This window comes from Dromiciops gliroides, chromosome 1 (genome assembly GCF_019393635.1).
Source record: "Dromiciops gliroides isolate mDroGli1 chromosome 1, mDroGli1.pri, whole genome shotgun sequence".
Classification (NCBI taxonomy): Eukaryota; Metazoa; Chordata; class Mammalia; order Microbiotheria; family Microbiotheriidae; genus Dromiciops; species Dromiciops gliroides.
Window position 1 is genome coordinate 496775903 of NC_057861.1, and position 25055 is coordinate 496800957.

General features: G+C 39.0%; 1 protein-coding gene across 2 annotated transcripts in view; it reads left to right on the top strand.

Moving 5' to 3' along the window:
- Positions 1-5324: 5324 nt before the first annotated feature.
- The window catches only part of SLC35D2 (solute carrier family 35 member D2), a 56343-nt gene continuing 36612 nt past the window's right edge, over positions 5325-25055 (top strand). The window contains exons 1-4 of one of the 2 annotated variants that reach the window (XM_043975310.1): positions 5325-5912; positions 17474-17507; positions 21624-21710; positions 24017-24084. In XM_043975310.1, the coding sequence (XP_043831245.1) occupies positions 5770-5912; positions 17474-17507; positions 21624-21710; positions 24017-24084 (332 nt within the window). In that variant the 5' untranslated portion in view covers positions 5325-5769. The remainder of the gene's footprint in view (positions 5913-17473; positions 17508-21623; positions 21711-24016; positions 24085-25055) is intronic. The other variant, XM_043975311.1, reaches the window with a different exon arrangement.

The window sequence follows — 25055 nt, forward strand, 5'->3', positions numbered from 1 at the left end:
CATGAGTTAACAGCATAAAATATGCTGTAATTTTAATAGGTGTTTGAATAAAAATTCATTTTCACTTTAAATTTAAAGCATATGGCCATTCTTATCTAGTTTTTGCTAGGTAGATTTTCCTCTATGGTTCATTATTAAAACTGTTAAACTGAATTTTGTTTACTATGTTTACCACTATTTTCCTAATGCTTGAAAGTGATTTAGAAAGTCAAATGCATAAAAGTTTGACACTGCTCAACTATATACTTTTAGGAAAGACGTTTCTGTGTATAACCCATATTTTTCATCACCTGGAAAAATACACAATGTATTTACCCTTTTTTGGCCCTCCCAAAACATTTTACAAATTGTTTTATTTTCCTTTTACCTTATTTTCCTTCCTGGTCATCCATAATTATAACTGATCTTTACAGAAAGCTTTAGGGTTTTAAAATACTTCATGTACATAATCTCATTTGATCATCACAACAACCCTATAAGATTAATATTGTAGGTGAGGAAATTGGAACTCAGAGGGATTACCAATTTGCCTACTGTCTCACATCTAATAAGTATCAAGATGTGATTTGAACCACAGGCTCTCTTTGAATGTTAGGTCTGGCATTCTTTCCACTGACCTACCTCCTCTCTGGATAAACAGATGCAAAGATGACATAAAGCATTTCACATGTGGACATACTGCCATAATTTGAGAGAAGAGGTATCATTAAGTTTAGAATCTTAACAGCTCCCCCTCTAACCCCAATTTTAAAGTGAGAGGTTGCCCTAAACCAGATGCCTTTTTTGGACAGAGTAGAGTATTCCAATTTGAGATTTCCTCAGTATAGGGGACTCCTGGAGAAATTCTCCCTGACATTCAGAGTTAGTTACCAAGGCAGCTAAGATATTAATATTAATATTATCTCAGGCACTGAGATATTAAGAGACTGGCCCAGAGTCACACATCCCAGATGTATCAGAGGTGGCACTAGCACATGAGTTAACCAAGCATTTATTAAGGGGCTACTATAGGCCAGGTTGATGAGAGCTGAGGATACAAGGAATGGTGAAAGATCCTGCTTTCAATGAAAGAGACAAAGTGCAAGCTATGTGAAAGTAAGATACATATAGCATAAGATGGAGATAATCAACTGAGGGAAGGCATTAGCATTACGGGAGATTGGGAAAAGCTTTGTAAAATCAATTTTATTTTCAGTTTTGAATTCTCTCCCTTTCCCCTCCACTTCTCCCTTCCCCAATTAGGAAGAAAAAAAGAAAGGTTGTTATATACATCTATCTATCTATCTATCTATCTATCTATCTATCTATCTATCTATCTATCTATCTATCTATCTATCTATGCATACACATATACATATATGACCAAAAAAAGAAAATATACTTCCCTGCACTCTGAACACATCAGCTCTCTATCAGGAGGAGGAGGATATCATTTCATCATGAGTCCTTTGGATTCGTGGTTGGTCATTGTGTTGATCAGAGTTCCTAAGTTTTTCAAAGTTGTTTATCTTTACAATATTGTTACTGTTTACATAATTCTGGTTCTCTTTACTTCACCTTGCATGAGTTCATACAGTTCCAGTTTTTTTCTGAAACCATCCCTTTAAGTATTTCTTGCAGGACAATAGTATTCCATTACCTTCATATACCATGGCACTTTCAGCCTTGGGAAAGGCTTGTAGAAGGTGGAATTTTAGCTGGGACTTGAAGGAAGCCAGAAAGTAGAAACGAACAGGGAGAGAATTCCAGGCTTGGAATTCCTGGTGAAAATTTCCCAATAATTCTCAGTGAAAATTCCTAGAGTTAGGAAATTAGTTGTCTTGTTCAAGGAACTTCAACAAAACCAGCATTACTAGATTGAATAATATGTGGAGGAGAGTAACATGTTAGAAAATAGTAAAGGTAGGAGTGGTCCAGGTTACAAAAGGCTTTGGCCACCAGAGGATTTTATATTTGATCCTGGAAATGACTGGGAGCCACATGAATACTGAATAGCAGAGTGACATAGCATTTTTGGAAGGTCTGATTTGAAAGCTAAGTAGATGATGAACTGGATTGGGGAGAGATCTAAGGCAGGCTGACCCACCAGCAGGCTATTGCAATAGCATAGCCATGAAGTGATAAAGGCCTGCAGTAGAGCTTATACAAGAGATACTATGAGAGTAAAATTGACAGGACTTGGCACCAGATTGAAAATGGGGGTGAGTGAGAGTGAGGAGTCAAAGATGACATTTAAGCTGTTCAACCAAAATGTCTCAAAAATGATTGTCTAAGGTTTTTTTTTTTTAATAAGAAAGTTTTTCCTTAACTTACCCAAGTAATTTGCTCCCTTTCCCTTTTCTTTCTTTTTTTTTTTTCGGGGTAATGAGGCTTAAGTGACTTGCCCAGAGTCACACAGCTAGTAAGTGTCAAGTGTCTGAGGCCGGATTTGAACTCGGGTCCTCCTGAATCCAAGGCCAGTGCTTTATCCACTGTGCCAACTAGCTGCCCCCTCCCTTTTCTTTCAGTGTGTCAACAGAACCATATGGATAACTGCCTCAGTTTTCCAAGCTTTTCTTAGAAAAGAAATTTGGTAGCACTGGAGGAGAACCAAAGTTTGTGTTTTATAGATCAGGAATAGAATATTCCAACAAATCATAACCACAAAACAGTATCTCTCCCTCTCTAAAAATATCTCCTTTTGCTTTTAAGATTAGATAATCTGGAGGTAGAAGGGACCTTAGAAATCATCTTGTTCTTATTTTACACATGAGGAAAATCAGGTGAAAAATGACTTGCCTCAGGTCACACAGCTAGTGAGTAGAGTGAGAATGTGGACCCAGGTACTCTGAAGTCAAAGATAGTAAGTCCTTTTTCACAAGTACAACCAACTCCCCAAAGAGTCCAGACCCCTTGCTACAACAGATGCCCCAATCTATAGGAGGGATACACAATGCATTTGGAGGTCTCAGGCCAGCTGAAAGTGAGCCATAAACTAAAACCTTTGATGAAGGGAAATTTTCCCAGAAGCACCCAAAATCTTAACATTCCCAGCTCTGCCATTAATTGTGTCACTGTGGATAGCCCTTTTCCCTTCTCTGGTCTTCTCTTTCCTCCTGTGTAATATGAGAGGTTACACTGGTTGGCCTCTAAGTTTCCTTTCAGTTCTAATAAATGATCCTCGTATGTATGTTTTTGTAGTCTAGTGTTTTTGGAGAAGCCATGAAGACTAATTGCCAAAGGGAAGAAACTCAACTTTTCTAAGCACTACCTGCAGTTTTCTTCCCTAAGAGAAGAAAAAAAGCATCCAGAGCTACAAGATACTTGATTAAAACTGCTGATATAGATGTGGTAGGGGTGGGCTTAGCCCCAGTACCCTGGTTACTAGGACATTTCCCACAGAACTGTGCCTCTTTGGGTGAGAGTACACTCAGGTGACTTGCTAAAAAACAGGCACCACACAATAATTTCTCATTGGGCTCTTGGATCCTGTAATTGGGGTTGTGCTGAAGATGAAAACTGACCTCAGTAGGTTATAAGAATAACTGTAAAGAGGGGCAGCTAAGTGGTACAGTGGATAGAGTACTGGTCCTGGAGTCAGGAGGACCTGAGTTCAAATCCGGCCTCAGACACTTAACACTTACTAGCTGTGTGACCCTGGGCAAGTCATTTAACCCCAATTGCCTCAAAAAAAAAAAAAAAGAATAATTGTAAAGGCCTCCCTTCCCAACCTTCTCTCTTCCACCTTCTTCCCCATCTCCACTCCTCAACATCAATGGCAGCTTACTAGTATGTTGAATGAAGGGCAGTTAGGTGTCCCAGTGGATAGAGCACTGACCCTAAAATTGGCAAGACCTGAGTCCAAATCTGACCTCAGACACTTACTAGCTGTGTGACCCTGGGCAAGTCACTTAACCCCAATTGTCTTAAACATCCAGTGCCATCTCCAGTCATCCCGATATATAGATATAGATATAGATATCTTGTCCCTGGATCCAGATGGCTCTGGAGGAGAGAGTGAGGCTGGTGACTTTGCACAGCCCTGCCTCACTTAAATCCAATTCACTGCAAGTCGTGACATCACCCCAATGCCATGGTCCTCTTTAAGAATGGATAAACAACAACACTAAATGAGAATATGTTCCTTCTTTTTTTTTTTAAGTGAAGCAATTGGGGTTAAGTGACTTGCCCAGGGTCACACAGCTAGTAAGTGTTAAGTGTCTGAGGTGGGATTTGAACTCAGGTACTCCTGACCCCAGGGCCAGTGCCCTGCGCCATCTAGCTGCCCCAAGAATATGTGCCTTCTTAGCTGAGTCTGAGTCTGGATATCTTATTCTGATTTTGTTTCTTCCCTGAGTACTAGTCTGCCATTTTCAATGTTGAGAGTAGCCTTTGTATCCTAGATGACTGCCTTGTGAGTTGGGAAATCTGGTCTACTTGAGTTAAGTGGCAGCTGCCCATAAGGAAGTGTAGCTGCCCATAGGGAGGTGCTTCCTGCAACGATTTGAGGTCAACACTAGCAGGATCATCCTGAACCTGCAAGACTCAGAAAGTCCAAGCTATACCCTGACTGACCAGGAGATCTGGACCTTGTGGGTTGTTCAGACAGTACAGATCTGGGGTGAAATGGTATATTTGTTCAGGAGTCCCACAAAATTGCCTTTACCTTTCTGGGAGAGTATAATAGGTGTGATAGATTATTGTTTTTTCCTTTAGTATTTATTTGTTCTGTGATTTTGAATCTTTTGTATTTTAGGGGTTTCTTTTGTGGTGAAGGAAATAAACCACCTTTACTTGATACTTATTTTGAAAACTGAGTACTTTTTCCAGAAGGAACCCTGTTAATCTCTTTTTTGGGAGAACCTAGACATGAGCCATAGCTAAAGTTTGTTTTAAAGATTTTCTTCAGTTTCGCTCGGCCAGGCAGGGGGTAGGAGGTGCTAAAGAACCAGAGAGAAGCCGCCAGGACGTCTAACCTCCCTCCTTGGGGGGCAACCTCCTATAATGAATTCGGGCTCACTGTGATGTGAGAGCTGAACCTTACCCCTTCTCCCCCTTTACAGTTTACATATGGAAAAGGACAGGTTTCATCCTTTGAATGGGTGCACTGAGATGAAGTGACGTGCCCAGGCTTGCAACCCACCATAATATTTCATTACATTCATGTGCCACAATTTGTTCAGCCACTCCCCAATGACTGGTCACGCACTTTGTTTCTAGGTTTTTGCTTCTAAAAACTGACTCCATCGCTACCCCTACTCAGCCCCGCCCCGCCAGGGGAAGAGGGAGGAGGGGCTCTGGCCTCGGAGGTTGCTCCCTTATAGCACCTGCCCCACCCCAAGACACCCCACCTCACTCCACTCTGGAGGGAGGCTGGAGATCCTGGATTGGAAGATGGTAGAAAGAGGGTAGTTTGAGGGGACGGCAATTCAACCTGGTAGCTGGGAGCGTAAGGCAAGACCACCCTTCTTACTGCGGGGCAATTGAGCAGGCAGGAATCTGGTGCTGCTGCTGCGGGCAGAGAGGGAGGGGAGGGGAACTCCAGTCCACTCTTTCTCTCTCTTCCTGTTTTGCTCGTAACACCCGCTTCACAGAGAGAAGGCGGAGACGGAACTGGAGCTCGGCTTGCGCCCGCTCGCTCGCTCTGGGATTCCTGGCTGACTCTGTTTCCCTCGCCCAACCGCTGCCGCCTCGGGCATGTGGCCGAGACCCCAGAGCAGGCTTTGGCAGGGCTGCTCTACGCTCTCCCCTCTCAGTCCGCCAGGCAAGCGTCGGGGCCCATGAAGGAAGATGCCTCCCGCCTCCAAGGCGGAGGAAGGGGAGCCTACCTCCACCGTTCACTCGCAGCTGGTCAAGCTACTGTCCGCCCTCTTCTACGGGACCTGTTCTTTTTTCATCGTTCTGGTAAATAAGGCAGTGCTGACCACTTACAGGTAAGGCGAGGCTGGAGGCGGTGGGGAGCGTGCGTGCGTGCGTGAGCCCGTGTCCACAGGCACCGGGCTGCAGAGCGACCCGAGGGATCGGGATGGGGAGGCTGCTTTCCCGCTGGCTTACTTACTACGCTTCCCCATCCTTCCCCTATCTGTTTGGGACTCTCCAGAACCTTAGACTAAACTTCCGACCTTCTTACTCCCCACGCCCTTCCTCTGATGTTGTCATGGTAACCACAAGGGAAGCTGGCAGGTGTGCCAGGTGGGGGCAGTGGTGCAGGCAGTCTTTTATGAATCTCCACTGTCTCTCCCTTACAAGAAATTGACTTGCCCCTGGCCAAGGAGACCTGTGTCCTTCCCACAACTAGCGTTGATATTGTCTATCTGCCCCCTCCCCTGGTCCCCCAGTGGAAGTTTTGGGCAGGCTCTTAGCTAGATGCCCCCACAGCCCCTTTTAAAAATTTTATTACTACCTTTTGTTTGATTGCGTTTTTTACACCAGTCATTTCCTCATAGCCTCCTCTCCCCCTTAATCCCACTCCCAGTGGGGGAAAAGTCTCAGCTACTAAATAGATAGTCTGACTGTACACTACATCCCACATCTCCCAACCGTAGCGTACCCCGCCCCCCCATCCCAGGAAGGGAGGGGTATTTCATCAGCAGTTCTCTCCGACCGAGATTGACCTTTTCAGGAACAGGTTTAATGTGATTAATTGGAGAGAGTGCGCTTTTGGAGTCAGAGGACCCAAATTCAAATTTTAGCTCTACCAACTTGTCTGACCGTGGGCAAGTTACTTAACCTCTCTATGATTCAGTTTCCTCATTCATAAAATGAGGTAGGTGGTTAGACAAAATGGATGACCTTTGAGATCCTTCCCAGTTCTAAAACTATAAGCTTAAAGGTTGCCTTTCAGTGTTTCCGTTTGCACTATTGTAATCAATTGGGTATGTTGTTCTGGTTCAGCTTAACTTTCATTCAGTATCAGTTTATACAAGTCTTCCTATGCTCCAACAAATTCTTTATATCGTTGGGGAAATGAAGGGTGGTGTCACAATCATTGCCTAGAATGCAGTAGGCACTAAATAAACGATTGTAGAATAATTTACCTGTGAGGAACCTCTTACAGGTGAGAAAATTCCGTCTTACCCATACAGAGCAGCGCTTCTTTTGCAATTTATAGCCTTGAATTATAGCTTGGGGAAGTTGAGAAGTTAAGTGACTCAGCCACGGTTTTGGCCTGCTTAGTACATTGCCAGACAATAAATGCTTGTTTCCTTCTCTCACGATAATATTCAATTGCATTTATGTACCACAATTTGTCCAGCCATTTCCCAGTGATTGGATACCGACTTTGTTAGTAGGCTTTAAAAAGTTCTCTTAGATTTTAGAACGGATGTGGGGGCAAAGAAAGTGTTATACTAGGGAACAAAATAAACTGATAGAAACCTTTTCTCACATTCTTTGGCTTAAAGGGATGTTGGATCCCTTCCCTATTGTTGAAAATAGGTGAGGGCAAATCCCTGACATTCTAAAGTATTTGTTCAGTGCCTTTGTATGCCTGGCACTATACTAGGCACTTTACAGAATTACTCAGGCTAGAATCTCTGCCCGTTTTCAACTAAAAGAAAAAAGAAAAATTCTCCTACTATGCAAAATTACTGGATGTTTAGTGAATGCAATCAATATCACTTGTAGTTGTCCCTTTATGTAGTAGGTGTGTCTTTAAAAATTGTATGGTGAAAATCCATCCAGTTTCATTTACATTTAAAATGTGCTAATTGGGCATTTCACAGGATTGCAATCACACATGCTTTTGTACTTTGAATCCTCACCCTCTAGGGTAACTTTTGTGGAATAATAATTCATATTCTATTAGTGTAGTATATAGAGTTGGAGAGTTGCAGTCAGAAAAATATGGGTGCAAGCCCTTCCTTTCACACTAACTATATGCCCATGAGCAAGTCATTAAACCTGAGACTTTTTTTTCAGGGCAATGAGGGTTAAGTAACTTGCCCAGGATCACACAGCTAGTAAGTATCAAGTGTGTGAGGCCGAATTTGAACTCAGGTCCTCCTGAATCCAGGGTCAGTGCTTTATCTGCTTCGACACCTAGCTGCCCCTAACCTGAGACTGTTTTCTCAGTACCAGTCTCCCTGAGATTATAAAATGGAAATAATAGCTGAAGTACTTACCTCCACATAAATGTGAACTCAAAAAGTAGAACGTGATTTTCCTTAAATCTGGGGAAAACAGTATCAATTTACTTTTCTCAAGTTACCAACATATTTGTAGAAATCTTGAGAAAGATAATCATATTGGCTCATGACAAGGTTTTGGTTTGTTTTTTTTAAACAGTGTGACCTAAACAAATTTGCCAATTCTTGATCCTATTGTCAAAAAGTTTCAAACAGTTTTTTTCTTCAATTTTCCTACCCCTTTGTGGTTTCTGATTAGTTCTGATATTGTTACCTTAGCATCAGCATATTAAACCAAATGGTTTTCTTCCTTTCTCTAGTCAGTGAAGAGGCCAAGTAGAATCAATGAACTGTAATTGCCAACAGTGCCTCCAAGAGTCAGGGGCAGTTTGAAATTCTGCCACAAACTGGATTCTATGGGGGACAAAATTAAGGAAACCAGTCTTCCTTTTGGTTTAGGATGCCAGCATTTTTATGTAGCCTTGTGTTCTTCTATCACAAACACCCTGGGCAAAGTTTGAAAACTTCGGCCTTGGAAATATTTGTACTGGAATTGTCAACCAGAGGTGTCTGGGAACTTGGGTAGGAAAAAATACATCTTTTATTTCAGTATAATTGGTTTCCTAGCCATTTGATGTCATACATTTAAAAGATTATTCTGAGAAAAGGGGTCCAATAGGCTTCATCAAACTGCCAAAGGGATCTGTGGCACAAAAAAAAGGTGAAAAACTTCCTATCTTAATGGAACACCCCCATGGGGCAATAGGACAAACTAAAGTGTTGCATAGTGGAAATAGTATGAGCTTTGAATCTGGAATCCTCTGGGTATAAGTAGAGTCTCAGATCCTATGTTTGTGACTTTAGGCAAATCTCAGGCCTTCTAGGCCTTAGTTTCCTTATTTGCCTTTTTTTGTTTTGTTTTTTTGCAGGGCAGTGAGGGTTAAGTGACTTGCCCAGGGTCACACAGCTAGTAAGTGTCAAGTGTCTGAGGCCAGATTTGAACTCAGGTACTCCTGAATCCAGGGCCAGTGCTTTATCCACTGAGCCACCTAGCCACCAGTTTCCTTATTTGTAAAGTGAGGGGGTTGTAGTAAACATATAGTTTTTATGGTCCCTTACAGTTCTAGATTTTAGATTCTATGATCCTTGGTCCAAAGGTAGCATGTGTCACATAGTGCTATGCTGACATGCATAAAAGACTTAAGATATGCCTTCAGGAAAAACTTAAGCTAGTTCACATTTAAGCCTGGAGCATAAAGCAAATTCACACACAAAAAAGTGCCAGTAACTATAATAACAAGTCCATTTAGGAGTATTGGTAATTTTGTTCAATCACTCTGGAAGACCATACAGATGCAAATTAAAAACCAAAAAGGATCTGCCTTCGAGAGACTCACTTTGTATTATTCTGTGTATGCTTCCTTTGTGTTTTCCCCAAATGGAATGAAATTTCTAGGTTCAGAAAGAGTTAGAGCATCAAGTAGGAGGGGATCAAGAAAAACCTCATGCACAAGGTAGCACCTGGTTTGTGCTTTGAAGGAAGCTTAGGGATGCGAAGCTGAGAAAGGAAGACTTGTTCCTTTGTGAACCTCTTCTTCTGTAGTCTCTACTCTTTTGCCCAAATACATTGGCAATGTCTTATCATACATATTATACTTCTTGCAGCAGGTATTACAAAGTTAACAAATAGTAATTATGTTCTGAAGGCAAAAGGTAATCATGTGGTTCGTAGAATCATAGGTTTAGATATCTAAACCTTAGATATCTAAGTATGAAGGAATTCTATGAGACAAAGGAATAGGACTTTCCTTGAAATTGTAGAAACTAGGGGCAGCTAGGTGGCACAGTGGATAGAGCACCGGCCCTGGAGTCAGGAGTGCCTGAGTTCAAATCCAGCCTCAGACACTTAACACTTACTAGCTGTGTGACCCTGGGCAAGTCACTTAACCCCAATTGCCTCACTAAAGAAAAAAAAAAGAAATTGTAGAAACTAGTACTGTGACTTAAGAAAATAAACTAATGAAAATAAAATTATAATTTCTGTGTAATATATCAAAATATATGATACATTGTTGTATCACGTAGTTGTGTAACATGGGTAAGCCACCTTAATTATACCTTGTCTTGTCAGAGAGGGTTAGGTTTCTTTGGAACCACATTTTCATTTCATGGGGCAATTGGGTTATAATAAATTATAAAGGAAAGCTTATTTACAGAAATATGATCCTCATCTTAGCTGCTTGAGAGATTTCAGTTTCCTATTGTGCTCAACAAGCCTATTTATTATAAGACAGAATGACCTTTCTAAACTATTTAGCAGTTAGGAATCATGGGAACCCAATCCTCTCCTTGTTCTCTTTTTCGGACATATTGGTATAGATTAGGGTAGAAGGTTTATGGGTGGCTTTTCTGGTTTATTAGGTTTAGTTCATTTCCTTTCAAATAGACAAAAAGGAGTTGAAAAGATGTGATTCTGATTATATTATAGGTTTCTCTGAATTCCACCTGCTATTGAGAATCATTCCCATCAAGCTTACTAGTGATTCCTTTGTTGCTAAACCCAGTGGATTTCTCTCAGCCCTCATCCTCCTAGATCTTTCTGGAATATTTGATACTATTAATAACCCAATCCTTCATTCTGGGAAGGCGGGAAACACACACACACACACACACACACACACACACACACACACACACACACACACATAGTTGAACACAGAATACAGCGACCTCTACAGATGGAGCCCAAACTTCAATGTACTAATTTGTAATTATGAACAGTTCTAGGTAAAGATGGCAACAATCTCAGAGGTCCCGTGTTACTAAGGAGCTCTGGGTGAGACAAGGACAAGAAACGTAGAACTAAGTGCCCCATGAATTATGCCAGTTAATATAATCTCTTACCTAGACTTGAGTTAGCTCAAGATCATAAAATTTTAAAATTGGAAAGAACCTCTGGCCATCTTATCCAGACCACAGTAGACCAAGAACCCTGCTAAGATATATTTAATTGAGATTGTTCATAATCTACTTGAATATCTCAATGGGGAAACTTCTACTCAAGGAAGCCCATTCCATTTTTGGATGACTAATTGGTAGGAAGTTTTTTCCCTATACAAAGTGAAAAACCCAAAACAAAACAAACAAACAAAAGCCTCTGGAATATATTCCACTGTTCCTACTTCTACCCTCATGGGCCAAGAAAAAAAAAAACATGCCTAAATTTTTTCTTCTGCAGGAAAGTACTTTCCAAACTTGAAGACAGCTATCCTATCTCCCCATAGTCTTCTCTTAACTAGGCCAGATGTCCTCTCTTACCTTAAGTTATCTTACCGTAGCATCACTTCAAGTTACTTCCTCAATATGTTCAAACTTCTCTACACATTCTGGAGCTCTCCAATCATTCAATAAGACTTTATTAAGCACCTGCCCTAGGTATTCAACATACCCTCTTCTTCTTTTTTTTTTTTTTTTGGTGAGGCAATTGGGGTTAAGTGACTTGCCCAGGGTCACACAGCTAGTAAGTGTTAAGTGTCTGAGGCCAGATTTGAACTCAGGTCCTCCAGAATCCAGGGCCGGTGCTCTATCCACTGTACCACCTGGTTGCCCCCTACCTTCTTCTTTTCCCAACTTTTCTGTTACTGTTGAGGACAGCACCATCTTCCTAGTCACCTAGGCTTACCACCTCAGTGCCAATCCTCAACTTGTCACTCAAACTCACCCTACATAACTATTTTGATCTATTTATACCTTGTCATTTCTACCTTTACAACACCTTTAACATGTGTTCTTCACTCCATTCACACAGCCACCATCCTAATAAAGTCACTTATCTCCTCTTACCCAGACAATTGAAATAGCCTTCTGAGTGTTCTGCTAGTCCCAAATCACTATCCACTCCTATCCACACTCCACTTAACTACCAAATATCCCAAACTCTAAGACTGAACACCTCACTCCACTATTCAATAATCCTCAGTGATGTCCTGTTACTGCCAGGATCAAATGTAAAATTGTCTGTGAAAGACTTTTACAACCTAGCCCCTTCCTACCTTTCTGCTCTTATCTCCCTCCCCTTTACACACAATGCAATCACTTAGCTTATTTGCTGTTCCTCTCACAAAACACACTATGTCCCAAAGGTCTTTGTACTGGCTGTCCCCTATGCTTGGTATATGTTGACCTTTTATCTCCTCCCTTAGCTTCCCTGGATTACTTCAATACTCAGCTCAGTTTAGTTTTAGTTTTTTTTCTGTTCTCTCTCCATTTACATTTTTATATAGTGTTTTCCTGATTCTGCTTACTTCACTTTGCATCAGTAAATGTAAATTTTCCCATGCATTCTCCAAATATTCTTTTAGTTTGTCATTTCTTACCAGAAAGGAAGGAAATGAATTTTCATACCAGACAGATGGGACCATTAGATATTGTATTTAATCTGAACTCTGATATCTTTCAATGTTATCTTCATTACTGTCACCATTGTGCATGATATTTTTTGTTCTTTCTTGGGAGGGGGAAGGAGAAAATTAATCTTTCTAATAATTAGAGCTTTCTAAAACTGGAATGAGCTGCCTCAAGTGGTAGTGGGTTCCCCCTCCTTCTAGATCTTCAGGCAGAGGCTGGATGATCATTTGTGCTCTAGAGGGTATTCCTTTTCATTGGACTGGATCAGGGCTTCTAAAATTTTTTCCACTCCCAACCCCTTTTTCCTGAGTTTATGTGACCCTGGGTATATAGATAGGTATATAAAATAGGTAAACATAACCTTTTTTTTTTTTTTTAGTGAGGCAATTGGGGTTAAGTGACTTGCCCAGGGTCACACAGCTAGTAAGTGTTAAGTGTCTGAGGCCGGATTTGAACTCAGGTCCTCCTGACTCCAGGGCCAGTGCTCTATCCACTGTGCCACCTAGCTGCCCCAACATAACCTTTTAATGTTGCCAAATTTTTCACAACCCCCACATTGAGTTATGTGACTTCATATGGGGTTGAGACCCTCAGTTTAAGAAGCTGGGAATAGATGCTATTAAGGTGCCTTCCAACTCTTAAATTCAATGATTCTGTGAAATATCCTTCCTCTATCCTTTTTTCTTTTCAGGGCAATGAGGGTTAAGTGACCTGCCCAGGGTCACACAGCTAGTAAGTGTCAAGTGTCTGAGGCTGGACTTGAACTCAGGTCCTCCTGAATCCAGGGTCAGTGCTTTATCCACTGCAACACCTAGCTGCTCCTTCTTCTATATCGTCTTGAAAGGAATTGTTTGGTAGAGTACCCCAGGGTCCTGGTTGGTCCTGTGTTATATGACATTAAAAATTAGTGCTGCTATGCTAAACATAAGGTCCTTGTTCAATGAACAGTGAATGAATGAACATGAGAAACACTGGCTATGAACAGGGAGTATGCATTGTCGGAGGTGGGGAGGCATATGAAGGGAACATATGTGACCAGAGCAACACCAGCTCTGAGACTGCAGGGCTTGTTCTTTGGTGATTTCATCACACCATTTTCTGCTAGATGTATAGTCCCCCTGGTTGCTGTAGGTCATGTAGACACTTCTGGGCATCTCGGCTGGATGCATGGTTGTGGAGCTTCTTGCTGTTATTACCTCTAAGCCTCATCTCTTCAGGGCCACCTGGTGGTCATCTCAACTTCTGTTTACTAAAGCACTATTTACTAGAAAGCCTCTCTCTATCTAATAAAGACTGGTTGACACTCTTTAAGATCATACCTGGGGCTACCATGCCCAGCTAAGTACCATACCTGAGTCAGGTAAAGTATTCCTATGCTAAGATTAAGGGTTTTTCCCCTTTTAACTATCTCTGTCAAGGGCTAGATCTTAGTTGGTTATCCTAGACAACTGTCTAATTTAGGGTTAGTAATTTCTTGTAATTCCTGCTTAATTTATTATAGGATTCCCATGTCCCTGAAATCCATTTTTTTGGGGGGAAGGGTCTAGTAGAATTCCTTAAGAGTTGTGTGGAGACTGGGCTCTGAAATCTAATTCACTCACAAGAACCTCTTGCAACATAAATGAACAGGAGAGGCAAGCAAAGGCAACAAAAAAGAATAGATGGGGTGGCTGCAAATTCTTGGTTTAAAATTCATGCTATCCACAAGAAAATGTGATTAACAACAAGACTTCTAGACTTTGAACCATTTTACATAAAAATTTCATGGAGAAATTTAACAGATATAAATCAATTGACAAAGTAGAGGTCAAAAGATATCAGAGGGGGCGGCTAGGTGGCGCAGTGGATAAAGCACTGGCCCTGGATTCAGGAGTACCTGAGTTCAAATCCGGCCTCAGACACTTGACACTTACTGGCTGTGTGACCCTGGGCAAGTCACTTAACCCCCATTGCCCTGTCAAAAAAAAAAAGATATCAGAAAATGCTTATTGTTTTTACTAACTGGAGAGACCACCAAAAGGAACACTAGTTTAAAAATGAAACTTGTTTGTAAAATTTTGCATAGAATGGTGGAGGATTATGAACAATATTGCCTCATGAAAGAAAGAGAAGCAGTGAAGGGGAAAGCAAGTTGAAAGAAAGCTTGACAGGAGATGAATAATCAGATGAAAATGTCAAGCCTCTACAAAGATTTTTATAACAAATGCTTTTCACTGTCAAATTAAGTAGAGTTGCTACATTTGAACTTGAACATCACAGCCACAGATAGTTTGCCTGCAGGTGTGGAAATAACACTGAATAAGAAATTGATAGTAAAAGAAACTAATTTAAACCAAATATACATAGGTGGTCCTAATTTGAGGCAGCACAGTTTTGAGAACACCAAGGGATTGATTTGTAAATAATGAAAGAAAGAAGGATACCAAAGATGTGGAGAGAAATCTCAGGCTCTGTTATAAAAAATGGAACTGAGGGAATATCAGTAAGTATTGACCCATTTGCTTATTTTCCCTTCTATGTAAACAACAACAACAATAACAAAAATAACAAACCAACTCAAAAGACCTGAGAATAAGCTACACATGAATTAAGGACATTGTAGGTGAAATTATAGAAAGGCAACAAGTAGACTTTTACAAAGTGACCATTACACATTCATGAAAGCTTTAGAGAATATAAGATGTCCACTGTGCTTATTGTTTGTTGACTAAAAAGTGGAGCAAAATGCCTTTTTTAAGGTTCTCCACCAAGTGATCTCCCATAATATATATATATATATATATGTATGTATGTCATATAAAATACCTGGAAAGATCTAATGAAAGACAATTTTATTTGAATCCTCTGATTATTAATATCAAATAAGGCATAATCCAGAGAGATGTATGCTCATGAAAAGATATTTGCCACACTTATTGAGTTCAAGTAGAAGAAAAATATTTTACAGATGGTGAGAGCCTCCAGATGCTTGTATTTGCAGATGATATTATCCTGATAACATTAAACCCTGGAGCATTTTGAATCTTCTTAAGTGAGATCCATAACCACCAAAGAGAGTTTGGTCTAACTATACACATAGGATTAAAAACAAGGAGATAAAGGAGATAAAGAATTATGATATGCAATTAGGTGGACAACCTAACCTATAGAGTATATCCATCAGCACATATATCATGGACAGAAATTGCAAATGGACAATAAGTTGAGCTCCTAATTGAACAAGAGGAAGACTATAGAAAAGACTGTTTGGGGGAAATGAATGATACCAACTTTTTCTTTGAAACAAAGGTTCATCTTTTAAATTCCAGTGTTGTTTTGATCATGTTGTGTGTCTAATTATGGAATGCTACAGTTTCCAAAGAATTAACAGCACATCACAAGTAAGAATTTGCAAAGAAGGAATGATGTAGAAGATGTGAAGGAAAGGCATGACCAGGAACCCCACCCTCCAAAGATAATAAGAATTAGTGACAGTGAACTGACAGCTTGTAAAATGTAAGAGAGAGTATAAGGAGAGCTTATATGTGTGAGGTGGGCCCACTGTCAGAAATTTATGGGAGGGGGGCAGCTAGGTGGAGCAATGGATAAAGCACCAGCTCTGGATTCAGGAGGACCTGAGTTCAAATTTGACCTGAGACACTTGATACTTACTAGCTGTGTGATCCTGGGCAAGTCACTTAACCCTCATTGTCCCCCCCCCCCAAAAAAAAAATTATGGGAGGACATGGATAAGAGCTGTACAAATTGGGCAGGTATGGCTACCCTGAAGGCCACATCACTGAATGAATGAATGTTAAAGCAATTATTTAGCTCTTATTATGTGCCTGGCATTGTGATCCTTGGAGGGAATACTTAAATTAGTGAGATTACAGTTGCCTTTGGGTATTAGTTTCTTGGTTAAAGGCATGAATATATTACATTTGTAGATCATACAAAGTTGGGAGTGGTAAATAATACATTGGATGATGGAATCAGGACCTCAAAAGATTTTGACAGGCAAGAGTGTTGGGCCAGATTGAACAAAATAAAAATTAATAAGGATAAAAGAGATGTTTTATCCTTGTGTTAAAAAAAACAACAATCAGCTTCATCCGAGTACAAGATGGAAGGAGTATGACTAGACAGCAGTACATTTTAAAAAAAAAAGATCTAGGAGTTTTGGGAAATCAAAAACTCAATATGAGTAAATAATGTGCTAATGAGGTTATAGCCTGAATTAACAGAGGCATTCTATCTAGGATTAGGAATAGTCTGAACTGGTCAAATCACATTTGTAGTAGTATATTTAATGAGGCAGCTAGGTAGAGTGGTGGGTAGAGCACTGAACCTGGAATCAGGAAGACCTCAGTTAAAATCTGGCCTCAGACATTAGCTGTTTGAGCCTGGGTAAGTCATTTGATTACTACCTCCTTCAGTTTCCTCTTCTGTAAAATAGGACTAATAATAGCACCTACCTCCATATATAAATGCTAGCTATTATTATTATTACAATATTATTATTTTAATCTTTTGATTATCATAGCAATTTTGTATTTGGGTGGGATGTCTTCAGTTATCTACACTAACCCATCCCTAAGGATTCCCCTTCATAGCATACTTTTCAAAAGTGGTTTCCAGTGATTTTTGTTCCTGTAAGGACTGAATTAACTGGCCTTTGAGATCCCTTATAAATCTGAATTTTTTTTTGAGCAAGAACAGTTTTGAGAAAAGGAAACATGATTTTATATATAATCAAATTATCTGGCCAAATATTTGAGAGTTGTATAAATACCATTAATAAATTGAATGCATTAGTCTTCTATGTTTGAAAAATTAACTGGTACCCCTAAATTTAGTGTTTGCATTTGCATTGACTGAAAAGTTTCAGGCTACATTCACGTTATTTTCATTATGCATATTTTGTCATTTCACCAACTTTTTATTATATGCTAAATGTATTTATTGTTTTGTGTTCTTTGTAGTTTCCCATCACCCTTAGTTCTTGGAATTGGGCAGGTAAGTGAAACAAACCAACTTCTTATCTATTGGTAGCATTGCCAACAGAATTTTAAATACTTTCATTTATAGAATAATGGAAAACCAATAATCTGATTTTCTAGTGGTTTTTGAAGTGATGTATTTGGAATAGATGGTTTTTAAGTGCCTTCTAGCCCTAAAATTCTGCAATTAAAATCAGAATAAATGTTATGCAGAGGAACCATTCTCTTGAAAAAATTCTACTGAATGAATTGGAATTCTAATTTCTACATTGCCTTCAATACCAAGATTATTTAATATTCTCAAATTCTAACATTTCCATATTACTAGGAACTTTTTTTTGGGGGGGTAGACCCTGTGATTTTAATAGTATAGAGAGATTGGAGCAGCTAGGTGGCACAGTGGGTAGAGCACCAGCCCTGGAGTCAGGAGGACCTGAGTTCAAATCTGGCCTCAGACACTGGATACTGTGTGACCCTGGGCAAGTCCTTAACCCCAATTGCCTTCACCAAAAAAAAAAAAATAGAGAGAGCTAGCTTCTTCTGGTGGGGAACTTCTGTCAATGCACAGTAGTGTCTTCTTTATAAGTGATCTTAGAAAATTGCCTGAGACATGGCTAGTACATATCAGGAGAACTTGAAACTAGGTCTTCCTGACTTGGAGGCCATCTCTCTCTCCATTATGCTATACTGGACTGCCTCTCTATGAGGAATTTAATATGAACAATTAAAATGCAATTATCTAATTAAAAAATCTTTAAAATAGAATTTGTTGTAAAAAACAAAGATATTCAATAACTTTCTTATGCTGAATCCCAGATAAAACCTTTATTATCCCAGTAAGTTTCCCTGTTTTTCCTTTTCCCTGAATTTAAAGCTCAGGATAGCATATTAACTGAATCTGGGTGAGAAGACTCATTTTCTGTACTAGCTGACTCAAAAACGTTCATAAATTGGTTCTACCCAGATAAAACACTTGTAATTTATTTTATTGTACTGAAAACTGGGTTGTACTTTTCCCTGAAAACCTGGCTTAGACAAAACTTGATTATATCCTAGAATTGGGGTCTTAGTAATGGAGACAACAATGAAAGTGATGATAAAAATGAATAAAGCATCTGTTTTTCTTAATTTCTTTCAATTCACTTTCTTATCTATCTATCTATCTATCTATCTATCTATCTATCTATCTATCTATCTATCTATCTATCTATCTATCTATTTGGTGAGGCAATTGGGGTTAAGTGACTTGCCCAGGGTCACACAGCTAGTAAGTGTTAAGTGTCTGAGGCCAGATTTGAACTCAGGTCCTCCTGACTCCAGGGCCGGTGATCTATCCGCTGCGCCAACCAGCTGCCCCCTAAATTCACTTTCAAAGCAAAATGATAAAACTTTAGATAATGTTTTAAAATTTACCACATGGGGGCAGCTAGGTGGCACAGTAGATAGAGCACTGGCCCTGGAGCCAGGAGTACCTGAGTTCAAATCTGGCCTCGGACACTTAACACTTATTAGCTGTGTGACCCTGGGCAAGTCACTTAACTCCAATTGCCTCACTAAAAAAAAAAAATTACCACATGCTAAACATACGTTCTCTCTTTTGGGCTTCATATCAAATGAGACAGATTATCTCATTGTTCTCATTTTACAGATGAGGAAACTGAGGCTCAGAGAAGTTGTGACTTGCCCATGGTCACACAACTAGTATCATAAGCAGTATTTGGACTCACGTCTTCCATACTCCAAGTCCAGTCCTATATTAATTATAATATTTACCTCTAAAATATAACTTATAAATCTATTTTTAGTCCTGACAATAATCTGAGTTTGTGTTTCAAGGACCAAAAAGCTAAGTGTAGAAAACATATCACTGAAACCCACCATTCTTCTGAATTTCCCCTATTACCACTACTATCCTTGTACTTAACTCAGGTTTGCAACCTCACGGTTGTCCTCAAGTCCTCAATCAGAATCACCCTACATATCTAATTAGCTGCTAGATCCTTTACTTTAAAATTCTACAACATCTCAAATATATGTGCCACTCAGATAATCACTGCCCTGATTCAAGTCTGCCTTACCTCTTTGAGAGATTATTAAAATTGTTACCTCATTAGCCTCTCTACTTTGAATCTTCATACTTCAGTCCATTGTGTGTGTGTGTGTGTGTGTGTGTGTGTATAAAATCTCAAGGGCATCCTCTTGGAAGGTATTGATAGGAGCAGGCCAACTTTCACAAGTAACATTCTACAATAAATACATGATCCTACTGTGCTTTTCTTTGTACGTTATTTTTTTTTTAAACCATTTGATTCCATAGAACAAAATGCTGCCTTAAGGTGAGTTTTCACTTCCTATTTTCTAGCCATACCATTGATACAGCACATGGTACATAATAGTACTTAATAAATTATTTTCTTTCATTCAGTTAAAGATATCTCTATCTCTCTCTCTCTCCCTCTACACACACACACACACACACACACACACACACACACACACACACACACCCCTTTTCCTTTCATGGGGAATCTCATAGCCTATCTTGAGACACAACAAATATAGAGGTTGGTGGGTTTGGAGCCAGGCAGACCCGCTTTAATATCCCACTTCAGATGCTTACTAGCTATGACCCTAAGCAAGACTCTTCATCTCTTTCACTGTTTTCTTATCTATACAATATGGATATTATCTGTAGCACTTGTCTCACAAGGTTCTTGTGAACATCAAAATGAAATAGTTTTTCCATAAAGCAAAGCATATTACAAACCTTAGAATGATATAAAATATCCTTTATTATAGTTATATCTAAGGTCTCTTTCAGTTCTAAGACCTATCTCACAAGGCAGTTAATTATTAGAAAATCATTTATTGATTTTTAAAAATATATTTATTAATTTTTTCTGTTTTTACATCACATACTTCCCTCTATATGTCTTCTTGCTTCCTCTCCCCAGGAAAGACCCCATATTACATAGAATAAAAAGGGAAGGCACAGAAGTTTATCAAACCTACCCAATGCATCAAATAAATCTGACGTTATATGCAGTATTCTACATTCATACTCTCTCAACTCTGAAAAAAAAGGGAGGGGACCCGGGGTGGGGGTGTCAAGATTACTTGATGATAAATGTTAAAGTGCCACATAAGCATCTGTTATTATTGATGGTGACCTCTATCATAGCAATATGTCATAGCAATTTTAAACTTTGTGCAGATTGGACCTGGAAACAAATCTCTTTGGGCTAGCACTAGGGCATGGTAGGAGAAATATCTATAATATTTGGAGGAAAATATTTTGTATTTTTAAAAAGTGTTTGGGGGCAGCTAGGTGGCGCAGTGGATAGAGCACCAGCCCTGGAGTCAGGAAGTCAGGAGTACCTGAGTTCAAATCTGGCCTCAGACACTTAATACTTACTAGCTGTGTGACCCTGGGCAAGTCACTTAACCCCAGTTGCCTCACTTAAAAAAAAGTGTTTGAATTTTCTGTTTATTGATGAGTAAGCATTTTTTATTTTATGTATTCATTTATTTATTTGGTTTTAATTAAAATTTTTTTATGAGTAAGCCTTTTTAGCATTACCTCCCTGCACAATAAAGGATATATACAGCTATATATATAATATATATATATATATATATATATATATATATATATAAAGGATATATAGCTAGTATATCCTTCTTAAGGACAAAAGCCTTGCCTTCTATTCGGTATAAAACAAGGTGCTTGAAATAAAGGATACATTTTAAAAAATATTTTTGTCATATCAAATTGCTTATAGAACTAATGGTTCCTGGAATGACCAGAAGAACAAGAAATCCCTCAAAAATTAATTAATTATTTTTCTGGGTCTCAGAAAACTGAATTTGTCAAAATATTTGTTTACTATGACATCTGCTTTACTTTTTTTTTTTTTCAGTGAGGCAATTGGGGTTAAGTGACTTGCCCAGGGTCACACAGCTAGTAAGTGTTAAGTGTCTGAGGCCGGATTTGAACTCAGGTACTCCTGACTCCAGGGCCGGTGCTCCATCCACTGCCCCACCTAGCTGCCCCCCATCTGCTTTACTTTTAATGATTTTTTAATGCTTAAGAGTTCTTCCATGCATTTTACTGCTATTTCTCTCTTTTTAGATGGCAACCACCATAGTGATATTATATGTCTCTAAGCTAAATAAAATTATTCAGTTTCCTGATTTTAACAAAAGCATCCCTGTGAAGGTATGTAATGAAAGTACTTATAATTATTATGGGAAGCATATGAAAATGTTAGAGAATATAAAGCAAATGAGAGGCTGGAGGTGGGACGGGGGGAAGGGGTAGGGAGTGCATAGTGGATAGAAAGCTGGCTTTAGAGCTGGAAAGACCTGGCTTCAAATCCGGCCTCTGACACATACTAACTGTGACCCTGGCAAATGACTCACCCTCTCAGAATTCTAGGCAACTCCCTAAGACTTCAAGTTCTAATGTTGTGGCAGGCCTGCATTGGTAGAGAGAGTTACCTTCTCTTAGCATTTCCTTTATCAGTGAAACCATTGGTCTTGCCCCTATCCATATTCCTAAATAGAGAAAAGGCTACTCAGTTTCTCAGTACCAGTTCTTAGTCTTTTCCAGTGGGACCACCCTACACACATGGAAATTCTCCAGATCTTTGAGGTCAGATACAAGCAAAAGCAGACCCCCCTTAAGTTATATGATGGTGAAAGTAGATTCTAGGGGTCCAGACCAGTTTTAGTTTAAACCCCTATCACTGAGGCAAGTGGAATGGAGAATCTGGAACTCAGTATGTAAATGAATAATCCATTCAAAGGATTTAAAAGGAAATAGTAGATTTTTTTTATTTGCCATTGTGGACTGATTTTGATTTCTGTTGATATGCATTGCCTACTTTGTATTACCATGTCCCTATTAATGTGACAGATTCAAATTTCTAATCTACATTTTATCAACCAAATCTGTACATTCTTACATGAAAAATACGCTTCTCTGTTTTTTTCTGCCACATAGAATGTAGATTTTCTTTTTGTTTTCTTTTAATTTTTTTAAAAGACAGAGTTCATTATAACATAGCCAAATCTCTTTCAGCTTGTTTATATTAAGTCTCAATACTCTACTTCTTATTCTAGTTATTATGCCTAGGGGTGAGATTGGAACTCTTTTGCAGTTGGAATCCAGATGGTTGTGGTTAATTGATTTGTACAATGATAACTAGACTGCTGACTATGTAGAATTCTTAGTTCTAATTTCTTTAAGACTCAAATCTTAAAGGTAAATCTTTTATGCAAAATCATTACTCTCTGTTGTAGTCATTCATTTTTTAGAATTAAGTTTAGTGACATGTCCTAGTGGTTATGGTTATTGTTCTAGAACAAAACACCTTCCCTAAATTGCAGGGTAGTGTTTTATGAATTGTGTTGTGTTGACTCTGTTGCCTATAGCTCAGTGTAGTAGTAGTAGTTGTAGTAGTAGTCATAGTAGTAGTTGTAGTCGTAGTAGTAGTAGTAGTAGGAGGAGGAGCAGCAGCAGCAGCAGCAGCAATTGCAGTAACAGTAGTAGAAGATGACTATTATACAGGGTGTTCCAAATGTCTTGGGGACAATTTTAATCTATTAAAGCTGCTTTAAGACATTTAGGACACTGACACAGGACTTCCAAATTTTCAAAGAGCTTTATATGTATTATTTCATTTGAGTCTTATAACAATGCTCTGAGTTAGGGCCTAGAGGTATGATTATCCTCATTCTACAGATAAAGAGAGAGTAGGACACAGAAAGCTCAAGAGGCTTGCCCATACTCACATACCTTTAGGTACAAGAATTGCTTTGCTAACAGCTAATAGGTGTTAGAAGCAGGATTTGAATCCATGTCTGGAATCTGATGTTCTATCCACTATACCATTATGTTGCCTCTTCTTAAAACATTTCTAATATTGTTTTTTTCATGACATTATGAAAGACTAAGGTATTTTTCTTCAAAAACTGCCCATGATTTATTATGTATCTCATTTTTAGTTGCTTCCCAGCAATATCTTTTTGAATAACTCAGTGGATTCAGGAGACTGAAATCCTGTGTCTCAGAACTGTGCTGCTAGTTCCCTATTTGACTTTGGCTACATCATTTAATGTGTCTGGATCCTTTTGTCCCCATCTCAAAAATGTGGAAAATCAAAAACATAAAAGAGTATTTTGAGGCTATACTTCAGGGCATACTTTGAAAAGATGAATACTCAGGTTTGGATGACTCATTTGCTTGGTGCTGAGGTGACCAAGGACATGGATTCAATTTGTAATGATTCCCTCCTTCCCCACTGGTTGCAACTTTAGCCCAACTAACAATTTTGCAAATGCATATCCTTGATTGCACAGCAAACTTTGGGAAAGATGGATTGATATAAATCCATCATTATTCCTGGAAAAGCAACTTAGAGTATCTTTTCCACTGGTGATGTGTGTCATAGAATCATACTTATGTTAAAAAAGTTAGATCTATAATAACTACCACACTTTCATTTTTTTTAAAAATTGCAGCTGTTTCCTTTGCCTCTCCTTTATGTTGGAAATCACATAAGTGGATTGTCAAGCACAAGTAAACTAAGGTACAATTAAGATTAAATATAGTTGAGATTGCTTAACATGTTTGCTTTTTAGGTATGGAGGAAAAATAATCAAAACACAATTCTGTTTTAGTTGCATTTTGCAGGGGGTTCAGACTTATGACTTCACTGATTTAGAAAATCCCTGATATATTAACATCCTGTACTGAAAAAGATAAGAAACTATAAGTTATAGTCTTAGAAACTGTCTGGGGCATGATAAGGGGCTTGCCTGTGGTCACAGAACTACAGTTGTCAGTAAGAGGACTTGAACTCAGGTCTTTCTGACTCCAATGTAGATATTTTATGCATTCTCTAATATTGCCTCTGAGGTTGAACATAGAGAAATTAACATTCTATATTTTAAGACATTATGGATTCATTTTAGCCTGATTTACATGAATTAATTTTTTAACATCTAAACTTTAATTTAAAAAATGCTATTTAGTTAAGCTCTGTTTGAAATCTGTAGATGCTAAAGTATCAGGTATAGATGAAATAGAAGATAGAGAATGAAGACACAGAAAAAACAAACAAAAAAGTCATTGTCTTCTTCTGGGTTTATATCTTGAGTGTCCTTGTCACCATAAAAACTTTTTAATGGTGGTTTTTAAAAATCTGTTTATTTTTTCAGTGTACTTCTTGACTTTGTCATTTTATATTAGGACCTGTCTCTGTGTACTTCTGGCCAGGGGAATGTCTGAGCTAATCCTTTCACTGCTTTCTTGGGGGTATTGAGTGTTGTTATTCCAGTCTCTTATAGATCAGTTAGGCTGGGGACATTAAAGCATTCAGTGCTCCTAAAGTGGTCTGATCCAGGACAAAGTCTGATTAGTGTCTCCTTGTCTGCAAGTTCCTGGGTCTGAGCAACATGCCTTTGGGCTTACTCAGATTAGAGTTTGAGTAGACTCCTGCTGAAGAGCTTTGCTAGATAGAACTTCAGGCTTCCTTGTGGTACCAGATTCTTGCCCTGA